The following is a 17,639-nucleotide window of genomic DNA, read 5'->3' on the forward strand; positions in this document are numbered from 1 at the left end:
ACAGGAAGGAACCAGAAACCATGAAAAGAGTCAGACGGAAATCCCATTGGAGAGAGTTGCAGAAATTCTTCAATGTCGGCATTACTGGAAGAAAAGTCTCAGTGAATTCATCAGTAAATGAAACTTAAGAAAACTCCCAAAGCTACACAGTGAACAGGGGATCACAGGTCAATCTCTTGCTGTCTTGTTGGAAGTTTGTGCATATTTAGAGTGATCAGAGTTAGCCACACAGGGTTAAAAGGTCACATGGTTCAGTACTCACTTGCACAGAAACACAGCCTTGGAGCTTGAGCTGAAGTTGGATCATGTCCAGTCCATTCGAGTTGCACAGTTTTTGAAGCTCTGAAGTCCTGTCCTTCATCTCATCGATGGCCACGTCAATGGGCTTCAGTTCGACCTGCTGCTCATGTGCAACTCCAATCCGCTTCTTCACATACGGGAAGGAATGTGTTGCTGTGGGCGATTGCAACAATGCCACATGTTACCCAGCTGCAGAACCTTTCAAGCAGGACTCTAGAGTGAAGCAGCTCAAGAAGAATTTGGAACTAATTACTTCCTCATGCTGGGTTTGGAACCGCAGGTAAAGATGCGGTAACTAACCTGAATGATCGAACTAGTGGGCCAGCATAGGAACGGTCCAGTGGACGTATTAAGCCAAATATTTATCCCAAGTGCTAATTGCAAGTATGAAGATAATATTACAGAGACGGTCCTTTTCACTGGTGTTTCTGGGCTCAAACTGAATACCAATTGGTGGATCAGACTTGCCAACATTTGACACCATCAATGTTTATGTGCCAGGGCATGCGGATTTAACTCTCCTGTGGTTCATGGGCGACAGTGGTCATGTCACTTGAATGGTAATTAGGACATCCGAAATGGTTTGCCAGTGTGTGCCAGTTCAAATCCTAGTGTGGCAGCCCAAAGATCCACTTCAGGAAACAAGCAATACATTTTTGTTTCAAGATTTAAAAGGTTAAGAGGGAAATCAGAAGGTCAAAAAGAAGACACGAGATAGCTTTGGCAGATAAGGTAGAGGAGAATCCCAAGAGATTCCACAGTATATTAAGACTGAAAGGGTAACCAGAGGCAGAATAGGTCCCCTTAAGGATCAGTGTGTTTGTCTAACTCTGGAGCCATAGAGATGGGCAAGGTCTTAAATGAATATTTCTCCCATGGAGAAGGTCATGGAAGCTTGGGAACTCGGGAAGAGAACAGTGATTTGTGAAACATAGCCACATTACAAAAGAAGAGGGTCCGGCACGCTAGATCAAGGTATGGCAGATGGAGTACAACTAGGGCAAGTGCAAAGTGTCGTATTTTGGGAAGTTAAACCAGGGCAGGACTTGCTCAGTAAATAGCAGGGGCCTGAGGAGTGTTGTAGAACAGAGAGACCAGAGGGTACAGGTACATAGTTTCCTGAAAGTAGGACACAGGTAAACAGGGTAGTGAAAAGGTGTTTGGCATGCTTGACTTCATTGGTCAGGGCATTGAGTACAGGAGTTGGGACATCATGTTACAGCTGTACAAGATTCTGCTGAGACCACATTTGGAGCATTGCATGCAATTATGGTCGCCTAGCTACAAGAAGGATGTCATTAAGTTGGAAAGGGTGCAAAAAAAGTTTCACAGGGATATAACTGGGACTGGAGGGCTTGATTTATAAGGAGAGACTAGATAGTTTGGGGCTTTTTTCCTGGGAGCATAGGAAGCTGAGGGGCGACCTGATAGAGGCATATAAAATCATGATAGACAAAGAAAAGGTAAACGGTCACAGTCATTTTCCCAGAATATGGGAGTCCAAAACTGGAGGTTAGGGTTCAAGGTGAGAGGGGACTTGAGGGGCAAATTTTTCCATACAGAGGGTGGTGGGTATGTGGAACAAGCTGCCAGAGGAAGTGGTACAGGTGGATACATAATAATGTTTAAGAGACATTTGGACAGGTACATGAATAGGAAAGGTTGAAGAGATATGGGCCAAATGCGGGCAAATGGGATTAGCTCAGATAGGGGCCTTGGTCAGCATGGATGAGTTGGGGCAAAGGGCCCGTTTCTGTGCTCTATAACTCTATGGTAGATCATCCATTCCAACATTTGATGCAGTCTTTGTTGAGGAGTCAAGGCATGTGGAAATTATTGTGGATTTTATGCTTCTAGGGTTCAAGAGCTATAGGAATGGCAATTGAGAGGTGTGAAGCAGTTGGCCAGAATGTGCCAGTTCAAAAGCTGCTGTCGCAACCATAAACGTGAATTCACTTCAGAAAATAAGTCCTGAAACAAAAAAAGTATTGCTTAAAAAGTGGTCACAAATCTGTAAAATTTTCATAAATACTTAATTATTTCTCTTGGACATCAGTCAGTTTTAACAGGTCTGCTGACAATTAACTCCAGTCTCATATATACATTGATTAACCTTCAGTTGCCCTCTGGAGTGTTTTTCCCAGCATGGGAATATACTACTAGCCAATGGAGACAAAAACAGAAACTGCCGGAAACACTCAGCAGGTCCTTGTTCAGAACTGACAAAGACCTGAAGACTTAAAATGCTAACTCTGTTTCTCTTTTCACAGAAGCTGCCTGACCTGCTGAATATTCCCAACATTTTTTGTTTTCGTATCAGACTTCCAGCATCTGCAATTTTTTTTTGATTTTCAGATCAATTAAGGATTTGGAATTCACTCAGTTGTGGGACGATTCACCAAAGGAACTTCATAACATGGCAATTTAGTTGAATTTTATAATTGCAAAAATTTCATTTAAAACTCTTCTAGACTCATGATTACCGCAGCAATAATGAACTTTATACTTTATTTGTAAAGTCCTTTTTACATCATCAAGATTTCCCAGATTGCTTTAGAGTCAATTAAGTTATTAGAATATAGATACTGTTGTTAGGTAGGAAACACAAGAATCAAACTGATGTACAGAGGTGTGTGTGAGAAAATGCAGTCAGGTAAAATAAAACAAAAGTTAACCTGCTTTGCAAATACGTAAAAGGGGAAGAGGATTACAAAGGAAACAAATCACCTAGGCATAAAAGGCTATGGGTCAAGTGCTAGAAAATGGGATTAATATGGATGGGTGGCATGGATGTAGTGGGATGAATGGCCCGTTTCCATGCTGAGACTACAGAAAAGTCCTTGCAAGTGGGATGGTCTATAATCAATACTTTGCTCTTATTTTTTCGAGAGCGGGAGATAATGTAGACATTGGTAATAAGGAGGGAAGGCATGAAGTGTCCTAAACATTTATTCAGTCCTATGTCCTTCAAAATGGATAAGTCACCAAGCACGGGTGAAATCTAGCCAAGGCTGTTAAAAGAAGCAGCCACTGGCCATCATTTACCATTGGTCTCTGGCTGCAGGCATGATGTTGGAAGACTAACAAACAGCCAGGATAATTCCAGAAAGAGAGAACAGAACAAAATCAATATTTAGATACACGAGAGACTGTAGATGCTGAAAATCTGGAGCAACACACTAAAATGCTGGAGCAACTCAGCAGGTCAGGCAGCATCTATGGAGGCAAATGAATAGTCAACATTTCGGGCCAAGACCCTTCATCAGGACTGGAAAGAAAGAGGGCAGAAGCCAGAATAAAAGGGTGGGGGAAGGCATGAGCTGGCAGGTGACAAGCGAATCCAGGTGAGAAAGGGAAGATAGGCAGGTGGGGGAAAGGCAGGGGGAAGTGCGAATGGTGTGAGAACCTGGGAGGTGATAGGTGGAAGAGGCAAAGGGTTGAAGAAGATGGAGTCTGATAGGAGAGGATAAAGGACCATGGAATAAAAGGAAGGAGGTGGGGAACCAGAGGGAAGAAGGTGTGGGTGATGGGCAGGTCATGAAGGTGAGGGAGGGGAAAGAGATGGGGTAACGGGGCCAGAGGGATGAGGGAAAACAAAGTGTGGGGCTGGGGTCAGAGGGGAGTAAATTGATATTTAGAAATACAAGGCGAATTAAGGTTGGCGTGGATTTTTTGAGGGGACTGTCTCTCACTAACCTCTGCATTATTTAATGAAATAACAAGGGAGTGTGAATCAGGGTTATGAATTTGATTGCAGGGACTTTGGTAAAATGACTGGCTGGTAGACTGATCAGAAAGCTAAAAGCCAATGGAATTCCAGGCTAAGTAGCAAATTGAATCCAAAATTGTTCCTGAGATAGAAGCCCAAGGGTAATGCTGAACAGATGTTTTAGTGCTTGGAGGGTTGTGTGTGGGGTTGTGTTTGTACAATTTATTATTTCTGTTCATGGAATGCAGGCATCATTTACAGTGTCAGCATTTATTGCTCATCCTTAATTGTCCTGAAAATGAGGGGGTGGCGTAAGAGTCAACCACATAGATGAGTCTGGCATCACGTGGGTCAGACTGGATGAAAAAGCCAAATTCCTTCAAAGGAAGACGATTGTGAACCAGATGTCTTTTTTTAAACAATAATCCAGTCATTTCATTGTTATTTTCACTGATGGCAGTTTTTAAAATTAATTTCAGTTTTATTTAATTACTTGTATTTAAATTCCCTGGCTCCCTTGGTGGTGCTCAAACTCAGGTCTTTGGATCATCAGTGCAGAATTTTGACTGCTCATCCAATAACTTAACCACTACACTACTGTACCCATGAATACAGGATGAAGAGATTTGCTTACGATTCCAGCTGTGATTAACAGTAAAGCAGACAGTTATGGGCTGCGGGAGGTAACAATAGGATTGGTTCGGCGAACAAATAACTGGCGAATGGAAGTCAATCCAGAGAAGTGCAAGGTGGATGCAAAATAAGGCAAAGGGATACAGAATAAATGGTGGACACTGAAGGGTGTAAAGCACACATGGATCTTGGACTGCATGTCCACAGATCTCTGAAGGTAGAAAGACTGCGAGGTAAGGTGGTAATGGAGGTTTATGATACGTTTCCTTCAGTACGGGCTACAAGAGGAGGGAGCTAATTCTTACACAGTGTGGAACACTTACTCAGCCTTAGCTGATTACTGTAGTCTGTTATAATGCTCCTTGAACGTAGCTCATGTGGCTAGATGTCAACATTTTTCTTTAATTTGATTACACTCCGTGAAATGGTGAAGGTAAACTTGCCGCAAGAGTTTACATCAAACAAGCAAGGATGCAGCTAAGGTGAGAATACACCAAGAGATATTTGATCATGCAGGGGAGGTTCATGAGCTACTTCTAGGGTTGGAGAATAATGATTTTGAGGAGTGACCGAGTTGGAACGAAGGGAACAGTGAGGAGATTTAACTGAGATGCACAATAATGTTTCATCAAAGCACAAACCTCTAACAGTGCTGCATTAGATTGCCAAATTGGACTCTGCTCAAGACTCTGGCTTACGTTAATGGCAACCACTAACCATATAACATTAATGCTCAGAAAGACACGCAGGACTGTCGTTGGTGGACAATGATCAGTAGAGTTATTCTATTTTTAAGTATGCATCATTCCCGTAGTTTTGTCTCCCCTTATTGTGGCTCAGCCTCCTGGGCAAACTAAGTCTTACTTGTCAGAATTGTTCGCCGTTTGCACTGCTCCTCGACCCCTCCCTGCTTCTTCCCGGATAATGTGTACGGCGTTTCAAAGACAAACCGTGTGATGTTGTGGTTTCTCTCAAAGTGGGTCTTCCGTTCTGGCAGCTCTTTCTCATCGAAATATGGTTCAACAAACGTTACCTGCATGTATGCAAATTTCTGGTCGAGCGTTTTTGCATTTACCTAAATAGTAAAAGAGAAACATATAACAAAGTGTTATTTATCTAGTCAAAAAAAATAACCCCGCACCCATTCTCCTGACCTTGCTGGTATTGCTCGTCATAACCTTAGTGTTGTGATCTCCTTCACCCCCATCACCTTCTCAAGATATTTGCACTCCTCCATTTCTGGACACTTGATTATCCCCAAGGTAAGTCAGTTTATGTAGAGGAAGACGTGTACTGAATTATACTACATATATTATGAATACAGGCAGTCCCCAGGTTAGGGACAGGGTTCTGTTCCTGACAACTGTTCATCACCCAAACGGCTGGTAGGGTCAGAAACAGTGTGTGGGAGAGGGTCACAGAAATGGCTGTGATGGAAGAGCGAGCAGGCGTGGGAAGAGCGGCCGCCAGCTGGCCTCTCTGACTCAGCGAGCGAGAGAGTCTGCTCCACGCTCCCAGCTCTGCTTGGCTCGACCCAGCCTCTGGTTGTTGCAGCTCAGGGCGGGGATGGGGGGGAGGGGGGGGAAGAGTAGGCACGTGGAAATGTCCCATTTCCACATGGCAGAAGATGCCTGCAGTCCCACAGCAGCCAGCAAATCCATCCTGGTGGTCTTCCAAGCACTCATTCGTAGTACGGGGTGTTCATAAGTCAGATGTACGTAACCTGGGGAGGAGGGGACCTGTAAGATATTGTTTAAACAAAACTCTACTCTTTGCAGCCAAGCCTTCAGCCGCCAAGCCCCAAGGTCTGGAACCTTTTGCTTCTCTTACTTCCATTAGATTGCTCCTTGAAACAGACCATGTTGACTATGTGGTAAGGTGTCAACTTTGACTACTGCCAGGTGGCTCTTACATCCACCGTCAAGAAGCATTTTGAGAGGCTGGTCATGGCACACAATCAACTCCAGCCTCCTCGACAGCCCCAACCCACTGCAACTCACCTACTGCTGAAACAGGTCTATGGCAGATGCCATCTCCCTGGCCCTACTCTCATCTCTGGAGCATCTAGACAGTAAAGACACCTATGTTAGACTATTGTTTATTGGCTACTGCTACACTATATTTCTAAGCAAACTCATCTCCAAACTCCTAGACTTTAGGACTCAACACTTCTCTTTGCAACTGGATCTTGACTTCCTGACCAACAGAATGCAATCAGTAAGGATAGGCAGCAATGCCTCTGCCATGATTATCCTCAACACAAGATTGTGTCCTCAACCCCCTATTCTACTCACAACTGCACAGCCAAATTCTGCTCTAACTCCATCTATAAGTTTGCAGTGCACTGAATCTCAAATAGCGATCAGTCAGAGTACAAGAAGAAGATAGAGAACTTAGTTGCATGGTGTCATGACAACAATCTTTCCCTCAATGTCAGTAAAACAAAAGAGCTGGTCATTAACTTCAGGAAGGGTGGCAGTGCATACACTCCTGTTTACATCAACAATGCTGAGATTAAGAGGGTTGAGAGCTTCAAGTTTGTTGGAGTGAACATCACCGATAGCATGTCCTAGTCCAATGACCAAGATGCCATGGCCAAGAAAGTGCACCAGTGCCTCTGCTTCCTCAGGAGGCTAAAGGAATTTGGCATGTCCCCTTTAACCCTCACCAACTTTTATAGATCCACCACAGAAAGCATCCTATCCAGATGCATCACGGCTTGGTATGGTAACTGCTCAGCTCGAGACTGCAAGAAACTGCAGAAAGCTGTGGACACGGATCAGCACATCACGGGAACCAGCCTCCCCTCTATGGATGCTGTATACACTTCTCGCTGCCTCTGTAAAGCAGCCGACATAATCAAAGATCTCACCCACCCTGGACATTCTCTCTTCATCCCCCTCCCATCAGGCAGAAGATACAAAGCCTAAAAGCACGTACGCCAGGCTCAAGGATAGCTTCTATCCTGTTGTTATAAGACTACTGAACAGTCCCCTGGTACGATAAGATAGACTCTTGACTTCACAATCTACCTCATTATGGCTTTACACCTTATTGTCTGCCTGCACTGCACTTTCTCTCTGTCTGCAACACTGCATTCCGTATTCTCTTATTGTTTTCCTTGTACTACCTCAATGCACTGATGTGATGAAATGATCTGTATGGATGGCCCGTAAAACAAAGTTTTTCATTGAACCTCAGTACATGTGACAATAAGAAATCAATTTACTTTTCTTTCAATGTGTGTGAAATGTCACACAATTTTGTGAAATGGTAAAGGTAAACTCGTTGCAAGAAAAACAATGCATTATTCTGCGGCTAACATGACAATACACCTCATTAACTAAAAACTAATGTAAACACAGCTCAAGGATCAAGCAACTTCAGAAAAATGCCAAATGCCCCCCAGCTAATTTCTGCATTCAGTAGGAATGTGCTGAACTTGCAAATTGACTCCACGTTTTAACTACATCCCCATGTCAGTACACTCTATTAACATCCACAGAGTGATGAGCTGCTATCTGGATGACACATTTAAAGGAATGCATTCTATGCTATTTGCTTTTAACCACTCTAAGCACAGACAGCCCCACCCCACACTCTGAACATTTCCTGAGTAAAACAGCTTTGGCTGAATTCTTACAGTCATACAGTTATACCACATGGAAGCAGACCCTTCAGCCCACCACGTCCATGCCAACCATCAAGTTCCTATGTATTCAAACCCCACTTACCAGCACTTGGTCTGCAGCCTACAATGCCTTGGCAATTCAAGTGCTTGTCCAGATACTGCTTACATGTTGTGAGAGTCTCTGCCACCACCACAGGGCAGTGTGTTCTAGATTCCAATCACCCTCTGGGTGAGAAAATCCTTCCTCAGATCTCTCTAACCCCAACTCCTCACCTTAAACCTTGTGGTTGTAGATACCTTTGTAATGAGGAAATGTTTCATACTATCTGCCCTATGAATTTTGTATGCCTCTGTCAGTTTCCTTCTCAGCCTCCTCCACTCCAAGCAAAAGAAATCCAACATATCCAGTCTCTTCCCATAACTGAAACATTCCATCCCAGGCAACATCCCGATGAAACAACAAACAACCTGCAGGAGGATCTCAGGGGAAAAGGAAGTGTTGATGTTTTGGGTTGAAACCCTACTCCAGGACTGAGAGCAGAGAGCCACTGAGTTCCTTCAGCATATTGTTGATTGCTTTAGATTCCAGCATTTGTAGTCTCTTGTTTCAAAATCTTAGCGAACCTTCTCCACACATTCTCTAGTGCAATCACTTTTGGATTTATCAGTGACGATGTAATATTTGTGAACGAACACTGAATTCTCTCCTGAATGGAAATATCTTTCTGTGCTGATCTTCATGATTTTGAGGATCTCTATTACATTACCCTTAAAGCACGGGGATGGCACAGTGGTGCAGCAAGTAGAGACACTGCCTCACAACCCTGGGCTTGATTCTGACCCACAGTGCTGTATGGAGTTTGCATGTTCTGTGACCATGTGTGTTTCCTTCCAGATCCCAAAGACACAATGACTGATGAATGAATTGGCCATTGTAAGTTACCTCTAGTGCGTAGGTGGAGGGGGGGAGTTGATAGGAATATGGGGAGAATAAAATGAGATTAATGTTAATAGGTGCTTGATGGTCAGTAGGGTGAAGGACCTATTTCTGTGTTGTATGAATCTATCTATCTATGAGAATCTAATCCATAAAGTTTTACTTTCTAGAGGAACGATTATCAACCAGTCAAGCCTTGCCTGAAAAAAATTCTTCCTTTGCCTTTGTAATGACTTTCTGCATCTTTTTTTAAAGCACTTCTGTCCTTGGGTAAAAGGGAGGACAGAACTGAAAGGATCTAGGTGTTCCAGGGTATGAATCACAAGAAGTTAGCAGGCAGGTCCAAGAAGTCCTGATGCAGGGTTTCGACATAAAATGTTCACAATTCCTTTCCTCCTACTGATTCTGCTTGACCTGCTAAGTTCCTCCAGCAGATTGTTTGTTGGTCCAACAAGTAGTTAAGGCAGCGCACAGCATGTTTTGTTACAATTGTACCAGGTGTTGGTGAGACCACACCTAGAATACTGTGCACAATTTTGGTCCTCTTACCTAAAAAAAAGGAATATTGTAGTATTGGAAGTAGTCCAAAGGAGATGCACCAGGCTAATTCCTGGGATGAGAGGCAAGACTGTTTGGGGCTACGTTCCTTGAAGTTTAGAAGAATGAGGGGTGACTATTCATAAGACCCTAAGGGCTCTTGACAAGGTAGATGTTGAGATGTTCTCACTAGTAGGAGAGTCGTGAATAAGGAAATATCAATACAAAATAAGGGGCTGGTCACGTAAATGTCATCTAAACGTAGAAATGTCTTCTCTCAGGGGGTAGTGAATCTCTGGAATTCTCTGCCCTCAATCATGGTTGAGGCCAGATCATTAGGTATATTTAAGGTGGAGATAGATAAATATTTGAAAGATAAAAGAATTTTTGAGGATTATAGGGAACTGGCACAGAAGAGGAGATGAGGCCATCATAGATCAGCCATGATAATATTGAGTGGTGGGGTAGGCTTGAGGGGCCGAATAGCCTACTCCTGCTCCTATTTTGTGTTCTTGTGACTTGCACACGTAGTCTAACGAAGGCAGGTTTAATCTAACTCCTCTGCTTCTGAATTCTCTTCCTCCAGAAACGTGTCCTGTTACTGCATATGCACTTGGTTAGCCAACCAAGTAGGTTTTTGCTTTTAGTAACCAAAAAGGTAGATGAAGGTAGGGCAGTGGATGTTGTCTATTTGGACTTTAGCAAGGCCTTTGACAAGGTCCTGTATGGTAGGCTGGTCTGGAAGGTTAGAATCCAGGGAGAGCTAGTTAGGTGGATTCAAAATTGGCTCAGAGGTAGGAAGCAGAGGATGATGGTTGAAGGTTGTTTCTTGGAATGGAGGCTATTGACCAGTGGCGTGCCACCGGGGTTAGTGTTGGGACCCTTGTTATTTGTTGCTTATATCAATGATTTGGATGCAAATGCATAAAGTTTGATCAGTAAGATTGCAGATGAGACAAAATTAAGAGGTGTTGTTGATAGTGAAGAAGGTTATTGTTGATTACAGCAGTATCTTGATCAGTTAGGGAAGTGGGCTGAGCAGTGGCAAATGGATTTCAATACAGAGAAGTAAGGTGAAGCATTTTGGAAAGTCAAACCAGCCTAGTACTTATACTATGAATGGTAGGGCACTAGGGAGTGTAATGGAACAGAGGGACCTAGGTGTACAAGTTCAAAGTGGACGGAATTGGAATTGGTTTATAAGATATTATTGCAAATGGAATTTTTTTTATCATCAATTGTACCGAGGTACAGTGAAAAACTTGTTTTACATACTGTTCATAATCAATTCATTACACAGTGCATTGAGCTAGTACAAGGTAAAACAATATAGAATGCAGAGTAAAGTGTCACAGCTACAGAGAAAGTGCAGTGCAGGTACACAATAAGGTGCAAGGTCATAATGAGGTAGATTGTGAGGTCAAGAGTCCATTTTATCGTACTAGGGAACCATTCATTAGTCTTATAACAGTGGGATAGAAGCTGTCCTTGAGCCTGGTGGTATGTGCTTTTAGGCTTTTGTATCTTCTACCTGATGGGAGAGGGGAGAAGAGAGAATGTCTGGGTAGGGTGGGGTCTTTGATTATGCTGGCTGCTTTACCGAGGCAGCGAGCAGTATGGACAGAGTCCATGGAGGGGAGACGGGTTTCTGTGATGTACTGAGTTGTGTCTACAGCTCTCTGCAGTTTCTTGCGGTCACAGGCAGAGCAGTTGCCATACTAAGCTGTGACGTATCCAGATATAATGCTTTCTATGGTGCATTGATAAAAATTGATGAGTGTCAAAGGGGACATGCCAAATTTCTTTCGCCTCCTGAGGAAGTAGGGGCACTGGTGAGCTTTCTTGGCTGTGGCATCTACGTGGTTGGACCAGAAGAGGCTGTTGGTGATGTTCACTCCTAGGAACCTGAATCTCTCAACCTCAGCACCTTTGATGTAGACAGGAGCATGTACACCTCCCCCCTTCCTGAAGTCAATGATCAACTCTTTTGTTTTGCTGACATTGAGGGAAAGGTTGTTGTCATGACACCATGTTACTAAGCTCTATCTCCTTCCTGTACTCCGACTCATCGTTATTTGAGAGTTTGGTGAAAATGGCATCATATGTAGACAGGCTGGTGAAAAAGGCATTTAGCCCACTGGCCTTCATCAGTCAGGGCATTGAGGATAGAAATTGAGACATTATGTTCCAGTTGTATAAGTCGTTGGTGAGGCCGCACTTGGAGCACCGTGTACAGTTTTGGTCACCCTGTTATAGGAAAGGCGTGGTTAAACTGGAAAGAGTGCAGAAAAGGTTTACGAGGATGTCACCAGGAGTAGAGGGCCTGAGTTATAGGGAGAGGTTGGTCAGGCTAGGTCTTTATTCCTTGGAATGTAGGAGAATGAGGGGCGACCTTATAGAAATGTTTAAAATTATGAGAAGTGTAGATAATGTGCATAGTAACAGTCTTTTCCCCAGGGTGGGGAAGTTCAAAATAGTGGGCATAGGTTCAGAGTGAGAGGGGAAAGATTTAAAAGTGACTTGAGGGGCAACTTTTTCACACAGAGGGTGAAACGAGCTGCTAGAGGAAGTAGTGGAGGCAGCTACAATAGTATCATTTAAGAAGCACTTGGATAGGTAGATGGAGGAGCAGAGCTTAGAGGGATATGGGCCGAATGCAGGAAATTGGGACTATCTGGGTGGGCACTGTGGTCGGATGGACTCACTGGGCTGAAGGGCCTGTATCTGTGCTGTATTGCTCTTTGACTCTATGATGATGTGGATCTCCTGAGTCCTCTGGTTTCCACCCACATCCCAAAAATATGTCAATAATTTAATTGGTTATTATTAATCACCCCTTAGGATCAATAAGCAGTAAAACAACCCAAAGGCAGTGTGAGAGAGGATAGGTTACAGGGAATTAAACTGATAGGTTTACACTGTTGGAAGCCAGAAAAGAATGAGGGGCCAACTGGCCTTCTAAGTCCTAATAGGTAAATTAAATTTAAATAAATTAATAAATGTTGCATTTATTTTTTCAAATGAATTCCGAAATAGAAAATTTTATTCTGTATCTACCTGGTTTACCAGCATGCTGCCTGGATTAGAGGTTATGAGATACAAGGAGAGGTTGTACAAACTTGGGTTGTTTTCCCTGGAGCTTTGAAGGCTGAGGGGAGACCTGATAAAAGTTATAAGATTATGAGAGGCATAGGTAGGTCAGAATCTTTTTCCCAGGGTAGAAATGTCAAATACGAGAGGACAGGTGAGGTGGAAAATTTAAAGGATGTGTAGGACAAGTTTTTTTTTTGCACAGCGAGTGTAGGTGCCTGGAATGGGCTGCTAGGGGTAGTGGTAGAAGCAAATAACTTTGGGACATTTAAGAGGCTTTTAGGTAGACACATGAATATGCAGGAAATGGAGGGATAGGGATCATATAAAGGCAGAAGAGATTTAATTCAGCATTGTGTTCAGCGAAGACATTCTGGGCCAAAGGGCTTGTTCCTGTGCTGTACTCTTCTATATCTATAATCTATATCTCAAATCTTTGGGTGGCGATTTGGAAATTCTATAAGGGTGAATTTCCTTAACCTCAATGCTGTAACATGGGGTCGCCTGTATTGTTTGACTCTCATCCCTGTGCTTTGCTTTCTTGGAAAGGAACCAGAGTACTATAGGTTTCATCCTTCTAATGGGTTGAATGCTGCTTTGCGCGTAACTTGTGCCCCTGGAGTATTCACAATATAGGAAAAGGAAAGTGTGGGTGAAGAAAGATGGCTCAGCCCACTCACTACCAAGGTTTAGTTATCAGTCAGTGGAAAGTCTTCACCCTTTCACTGAAAACAAGAGAAAAGCCAAGCCAGTACCATCAGCTTCATACCTCAGTTTGTAATTTCCCTACATCTGCATTGAAAGTGCTGACCGCGAATGACACACCACATAAGGGGTGGTGTGCGACAGAGAGAGCTTTCATTTAAACCTCAACACATCACTGAGTGCCTTTGAAGTTTTTTGAATGTAGTGATACAGGAAATATGTTGACTAAAATGCACACAGCAAGGATCCACAAACAATATTGAGAAGATCTGCTCCTTTGGCTGACGAGTTGTCAGGACAACAGGTAGAACAGCCCTTCAGATCGTGGTGTGGGAGCTGCTGTCTCTGCCTGAAAGGGTGGCCAGGGTCCCTGCCAAACATCAGGGACGGCAGCTCTGACAATGAAGCCCACTTTAAGCTAAACATCGGAGCCTTAACCTGTTCCCAGTTGAACACGACTTCCTGATGCAAGTGGTGGCAATGATATGTGGGTGATCAAAATGACTGGAATCCCCGTTGTAACAAAGACAGAGTGTTCGCGAGGCCCCACTTGGAATACTGTGTTCAGTGTTGGTCACACTGCTAAAAGGAATATGCGACTAAGCTGGAAAGAGTGCAGAAAAGATTTACGAGGATGTTGCTACAACTTGACTAAGTTATAGGGATATGTTGGGCAGGCTAAGACTTTATTCATTGGGACGTAGGAGAATGAGGGGCGATCTTATAGAGGTGCATGAAATCACGATGGGCATAGATGAGGTGAACGCACAGTCTTTTTCCCAGGGCTGGGGAATCAAGAACCAGAGGCCATAGCTTTGAGGTGATAGGGGAGAGATTTAATAGGATCCTGAGGGCAACTTTTTCACTCAGTGGATGCTCCATATGTGGAATGAGCTGCCAGAGGAAGTGGTTGAGGCTGGAACACTAACAATATTTAAAGGACACTTGGACAGGTATGTGGATAGGAAAGGTTGAGGGATATGGGCCAAAGCTGAGCAAATGGGACTAGCTTAGATGGGCATCTTGGTTGGTATGGATCAGTTGAGCTGAAGGGCCTGTTTCTGTGCTATGACACTAAAGACAAAACCTAATGGGATTGACAATGCTGAAACTTGGTTACATGAAAACAATATAAGAAAACAGGAACAGGAATAGGCCATTCGGCCCCTCAAGCCTGCCCCATTCAATATGATCATAGCTGATCTGTGCTGGCCTCAACTTCTCCTGACAGTCTCAACTGTGGTGTCTATTTCTGAATTTTAAACCTGTAAGCATCAATGTGTACTTGCACCAACCTCTAATTGAGTGAGCTTGTACTTTGACTGCTGTACCACAGCTGGGGCTCCTTCAGAATGGACTGGTTACCAGATGGTCACCACATGCCCTGGAGTAACAGGGTGGGAACATGGCAGTAGATTACTCCTCTGGAGGATAAAGACCAACACAAATCGTTCCACTCTCTTGTACATTTTCTATGTCACTCTTCTTGGAGTGACTTCCAAATACAAGATATAACTTTGAGGTTTTATTGAAATGGTTGTCAATGACAGATCTTCAACTACATTCCGGGTTGAAACCCTGCATGCAAATTGTTTTGTGGAACACCTCCACTCTGCATTGGCTATCCTGACCTCCTGGTTGCATGCCTTTTCAACTCCCTGGAAGGGGATGGTGAAAGTAGAGACAGAGGCTGGAAGGTGTAAGTGTACAGGCAAGAGGCTGCAGATGCTGGAATCTGATAGGTAAGGAAGGTGATAAGTGGAACCAGACAAGGGAGGGATTATGGGTAGATGGAACAGGGTGGGGGGGAGTGGAGAGAGGGGAACCAGAAGGAGAGAGAAAAGAGCACACAGGGTTACCTGAAGCTGAAAAATTCAATGTTCTTTCCATTAGGTTGTAGACTACCCAGAGGGAACATGAGATTGCCACACCGACCTCCCCGTCTTCAGCCTTCTCCACTGCAAGGGTGAGGCCAAATGCAAAATTTCTTTTCATGCCAAAAAGAAATTCGGCACGTCCCCTCTGATCCTTGGCAATTTTTACAGATGCATCATAGAAAACATCCTTTCTGGGTGCATCACAGCTTGGTATGGCAATTCCTCAGCCCAAGAACACAAGAAACTTCAGAGTTGTGGACACAGATCAATCAGCACATCATGGAAACCATTCTCCCCTCCATGGACTCTTGTCTATGCATCTCACTGCCTTGGTAAAGCAGCCAGCATAATCAAAGACCCCACCCACCACTGACATTCTCTCTTCTTCCCCCTCCCATTGGGCAGAAGATACAAAAGCCTGAAAGCACGTACCACCAGGCTCAAGGACAGCTTCTATCCTGCTGTTATAAGACTATTGAATGGTCCATTAGTACAATGAGATGGACTCAACCTCACAATCTACCTTGATATGGTCTTGCACCTTATTCTCTGCCTGCACTGCACTTTCTCCATAAATGTAACACTTTATTCTGCATTCTGTTATTGATTTCCCTTGTACTCAATGCACTGATGTGACGAAATGATCTGTATGGATGGCACGCAAAACAAAGTTTTTCCACTGTACCTTGGTACATGTGACAATAATAAACCAATTCACCAATTTACTAGAGGAACAGAATCTCATGTTCCCTCTGGGTAGTCTACAACCTAATGGAAAGAACATTGAATTTTTCAGCTTCAGGTAACCCACACTCCCTGTGCTCCTTTCTCTCTCCTTCTGGTTCCCCTCTCCCCACTCCCCCCCACCCTGTTCCATCTACCCATTATCCCTCCCTTGTCTGGTTCCACTTATCACCTTCCTTACCTATCAGATTCCAGCATCTGCAGCTTCGTCTCGACACTTAACACCTCCCATCCTCTTGTCTCTACTTTCACCATCCCCTCCCAGGTGAGGAGGGGTATGATGGCTTGACTCCATCTGCCCATCATACCCCTCCTCACCTGGCCTGGTTCCACCTATCACCTGCCAGCTCCTGCCCCACCCCTCCCTCTCACCTCTTTGTATTGGCAATCTCCCCTCTACATTTTCAGTCCTGACGCATGGTCTCAACCAGAAATGTCAACTATCCTTTTGCCTCTGCAGATGCTGCTCGACTGGCTGAGTTCCTCTAGCAGTTTGCTATTTTTCCTCCAGTTTCCAGCATCTGCAGTATCTTTTGTTTGCCAACAACCCGTTTTTCCATCATTAATGAAAGAATCTGATTTTCAAAATGTGTCAAATATTGTTCTTGGTCAGGAGAATTCCTGGCACTTTCTGAAATGGTGGAGAAATTTGATCATAATCACAGGGTGAGAGGGGGAAACAGATAAGGTAGAAACTGATAAATGCCCTGGTTTGGTTTTGCTTCTTGAGGGATTGTGTTTCACAAGAAATGGTGTGGCCTCTTCTTGTGTCAACAAAAGCATTCAAGCTATTTCACTTCATATCAGGTCAGCCATATCTGCCAGTACACCTTTTTCTCGCAAACATATCTGTCATTAAGTACAACCAACACAAAGACCAACAATTTTCTCGATATTAGGGGGACAGAGGGATGTGGGGGTAGTGCAGGAGAGTGGCACCATTAAAATATCAGCCATGATCTAACTGAATGGTGGAACAGCATACAGAGAGAAATTGTACAACACAACTACTTCACTTTGCCCTTTAGTCTCCCACAGGACAGTATCCTATTCCCACACTCCTGCCTCTACATATCTCTACTCCCCTTTCTTTTAGCCACTTATCCCATCTATCTTTAGTCCCAAGTTTCCTCACTGTCCCTTGGCAATGGAAAGTTACAGCATTCACTGACAGAGGGATCGATGTGCATATCTTAAGGAAGTTAATGTGCTTTTAAATTCTTGTGTACCTGCATTCTTAAGGTAGATCCCAACAAAGTGAAGGTGGCTCGAAAAAGTTTTGGTGCAAGAATTCACTTGTGCTGCTCAATGTTCTTGTGTATCATGTTACAAAGTAATCTCCAAATATGATCAGGTCTTTTGTGCTTGCATGATCCATTTCAATTCACTCCACCCAAATCCTCTGCTCGTGTGACACACCTACACACAGAGGCAACTACGCATTTGTAATTATGCCAAACAGAGTGTATTACATAG

The 17,639-nt window shown here is 43.7% G+C and overlaps 1 protein-coding gene across 1 annotated transcript in view; it reads right to left on the minus strand.

Annotated features, from left to right (window-relative positions):
* dock11 (dedicator of cytokinesis 11) overlaps nucleotides 1–17,639 on the minus strand; it is a 251,775-nt gene that overhangs the window by 16,700 nt on the left and 217,436 nt on the right. The window contains exons 49-50 of the mRNA XM_052020888.1: nucleotides 5,507–5,717; nucleotides 263–453 (exon numbers count right to left, since the gene is read on the minus strand). Coding sequence (XP_051876848.1) covers nucleotides 263–453; nucleotides 5,507–5,717 — 402 coding nt within the window. The remainder of the gene's footprint in view (nucleotides 1–262; nucleotides 454–5,506; nucleotides 5,718–17,639) is intronic.

Source organism: Pristis pectinata, chromosome 8 (assembly GCF_009764475.1).
Source record: "Pristis pectinata isolate sPriPec2 chromosome 8, sPriPec2.1.pri, whole genome shotgun sequence".
NCBI lineage: Eukaryota > Metazoa > Chordata > Chondrichthyes > Rhinopristiformes > Pristidae > Pristis > Pristis pectinata.